General features: G+C 33.6%; 1 protein-coding gene across 2 annotated transcripts; it reads right to left on the bottom strand.

Moving 5' to 3' along the window:
* Positions 1–1628: 1628 nt before the first annotated feature.
* On the bottom strand, positions 1629–2850 carry LOC108859310 (ethylene-responsive transcription factor RAP2-3). 2 transcript variants are annotated; one of them, XM_056986502.1, is made up of 2 exons: positions 2617–2850; positions 1629–2372 (listed from the first exon to the last, which is right to left on the bottom strand). In XM_056986502.1, the coding sequence occupies exons 1-2, from the start codon at positions 2777–2779 to the stop codon at positions 1825–1827; spliced, it is 711 nt and encodes a 236-aa protein (XP_056842482.1). In that variant the 5' UTR covers positions 2780–2850; the 3' UTR covers positions 1629–1824. The 2 variants fall into 2 exon arrangements, with proteins under 2 accessions (XP_056842482.1, XP_018488703.1); XM_018633201.2 differs by having other exon boundaries at positions 1629–2375; positions 2617–2844.
* Between the last annotated feature and the right edge of the window lie 359 nt (positions 2851–3209).

The following is a 3209-nucleotide window of genomic DNA, read 5'->3' as shown; positions in this document are numbered from 1 at the left end:
TTGAAATAAAAATCTAATTATTTTTATTTTATATTAACTTTTTCAATGGTAAATAATATTATATTAATTATTTATTTTATTAAAAGGTCAGGGTTTGTAAATATAAAGCATAAACTTAGATTTTAAATATTAATAGTCATAATAGTAAGAATAAAGGTGGTTATTAATTTGGATTAATTAATGTATTATTGTTGATTAATAACATATATTTTCCGTAAAAAAATGTGCATATATTTTCAAAAAGTGCTGTAATTATTATACATATTTAAATCGACATATATCAATAATTTATTTGTACATTTTCATAAATATTGCAGTTATGGATCCTAGAATATAGGAATTAAAGGAAAACAATTATAAAATATTTGTTTTTTTTTAATAAGCCCCGACCACTATGGAGTTAAAAGGTGGTTACAAAATATTTATTTAGATTCAGTTATAGAATATATGGTTTTTTATTGTGAAAAAATAATTGTTGGACATAACCCCATATCAATTGGACATGTTGAAGAATTAATAGTATTGATGTCATTTTTTGTGTTCCATTACCATCTCCAACCCACTTCTATTTCCATCTCTATATTTTTCTCTAAAATAGATAAACTTTATTATAGAGGTGGATTTGCTCTAATGTATGTTTGTATAATAGAGTTCCTCTATTTTAGAGAAAAATATAGAGGAATTCTATTTTTTGCCTCTATATTTAGAGATAGAAATAGCAATTCTCTATATTTTCTCCTATAAATAGAGGAATTCTATTATTGAAGTATATATTGGAGCATATTTACCTCTATAATAGAGATCTCTATTTTAAAGAAAAATATAGAGGTATACATTGGAAATGCTCTGAGAAATGAAATTATGTGTTTGGATGTTCCATTGGATTGGAGTTGATCTAATAGTCAATCTCACGAAACTTGTAGATTTTGTCAATCTTTCAACCATTATCATATTGACCTACTCTTAGTATACCACTACCAATTAGGCTTCGAGGTTCATGCACCTAAACCAATCTACATTATTTTATTTTAATCATATGCAAGTATACGTAAGACACATTTCAAGAAACGATAGGGTAATTAGTTTATAGTTAAACCACGTTTACAAGAGAACAAAAAAACTTAGCCTCTTAATCAACGACGCTACACGAGTTTATTAAAATCAAACATAGACCCGAGTTTAACTTTTTTCCAAGAAAATAAATATAAAGACCTAAAACAAATATTTTTAAAATTATTGTCGTTTCTTCAAGTTATGAAGTTTACCTCGTAGGTTTTGTTCCAAAAGAAGAAAGTTTACCTGGTAGGTAAGATGTTACTCTGTGTTCTCTTTTCTCAAAATCAAGATATTTGATAATATCGATGTTGTGACTGATCAGACTTTTTCCGTTAAAGTTCCCTATGAATAATGAAAAAGAAATACTCCAAACATCATCATATAACCTCTTTCACCGGTACACGAGAATCTTACGTACCTACGAGAATCGGCAAAAGAAAAAGACTGCTTGTTCATCTCTTTACATCACTTCATAAGACAAAAAACAATTCTAAAAAGATTGTAATGTGGTTTGAACTAGTGACGATCCACACGTAAACCTTGTTGTAATCTGTAATGGTAGAAATATAAAATAAAAACAAAATAACAATACCGCGAACCTTATTTTACAACGCTCGATGTGAGTCACGATACATCTACACATTACCAAATCACAACACGTAATCATCATCATCATCAGTTCCATGTAATGGTAAAACCGGCGGTTACATACATATGTTCTATATATTAGACTTTATTTGATTTTCATTTATTTTACTTTTACTTTATTTATGCATACAATGAGATAACATCATCGATCGTCCACATATCCACAGACTCGTCCAGCTGACTCGGCTGCTCCGCCGTAATACCGTCCAGCTCAAGAAAAGACTCTAAGCTCGATATCTGCTGCTTAAGATCGTAACCAGTCTCAAACCCGTAACTCGGGTTCCGAAACTCGTCACCACTCCCGAACCCAAAGCACTCGACTGGGGAATTCGGGTGAGTCAACTCGCTCTGAGAGTGTACACAAAGCTTCTTCTCTGGAGGTTGATCGTCCGATGTCAGCGGAGAAGGATGAAGGAGAAGATCTGGAAAGTTGAGCTTTGCTTTGTCGCCGCGGATACGTTTAGCCGCCACATCATAAGCCATGGCGGCTTCCTCGGCCGTGTTGAACGTCCCGAGCCAGACTCTAGTGCCTTTACGTGGATCTCGTATCTCTGATGCCCATTTTCCCCATGGACGCTTGCGTATCCCTCTGTAAACGTTCTTCCTCCTCCTTTTCTCCGTCGGTGGCTCCCCCTTCTTCTTCTCCACCGCATCTTCTTTCAACGCTACTTCTATAGTTCAAAGGTTCAAAGTCACATACAGCCACTGTAAACTAAATAATTATTTTAAAGAATTTCTAATCATCGTTACTCATGCAAACAAAGTATATATATTCTTTTGTATGATTAATCTAAGTTACTTTTAGGAATATTTTGTCCCTTTTGTAATTTTCTAAAATATCTCTAAATTGTTTTTCTTAAATTATCATGCTGATTATGGTGAATTTTGTATTATTAAATCTAATATTTTTACCTTGCTGGCTGGTGGATTGAAGGTTGGAAGTGGGATGGAAACCCCAGAAATAGTCGCCGGCGGAAGCATCGAGCTCAGACCAGAGTTCTTCCGCCGTGAGCTTCCTCCCCTTGGCCTTGGTGAGGATAGGAACAAAATCGGAAATGATAGCACCGCCACACATTTTCTCTGTCTGTTTTCTTTCTCTGATATTGGGTTTCACGAGAGAGAGAGATGAGTTGGGTGTAGGTGAAACGCATTTATAGGTGAGATGAAATAAAAGGTAAGAAAGCGTTTACAGTATAAAGTCGGTGATGAAATCTACAAAGAGTAAATACTTTATATTAAAATTAATACTTGTAGTTACACATGTTCCTTGATACACGACGGTTACAACAAATCTAATCCTAATAGCGACAAAACTAGATGCTTCGTTTTGATACCAGAAGGAAAACGTATGAGAATGTCATTTACTTTATTAATCTGAATTTTGGAGTGTTGCCTCCACGCGATCGTCGAGTAGTGAATGCTTCCTGATATAGATTCTATCAGTACACGTCATCTTTTATCTGTAACAATTGAATAAAAGAACGAGGAGTTTTTAGTATCAATTG

Source organism: Raphanus sativus, chromosome 5, assembly GCF_000801105.2.
Source record: "Raphanus sativus cultivar WK10039 chromosome 5, ASM80110v3, whole genome shotgun sequence".
In the NCBI taxonomy this organism is placed as follows: domain Eukaryota; kingdom Viridiplantae; phylum Streptophyta; class Magnoliopsida; order Brassicales; family Brassicaceae; genus Raphanus; species Raphanus sativus.
The sequence above is the reverse complement of the archived record's forward strand: the minus strand, read 5'-3'. Positions and strand labels throughout refer to the sequence as shown.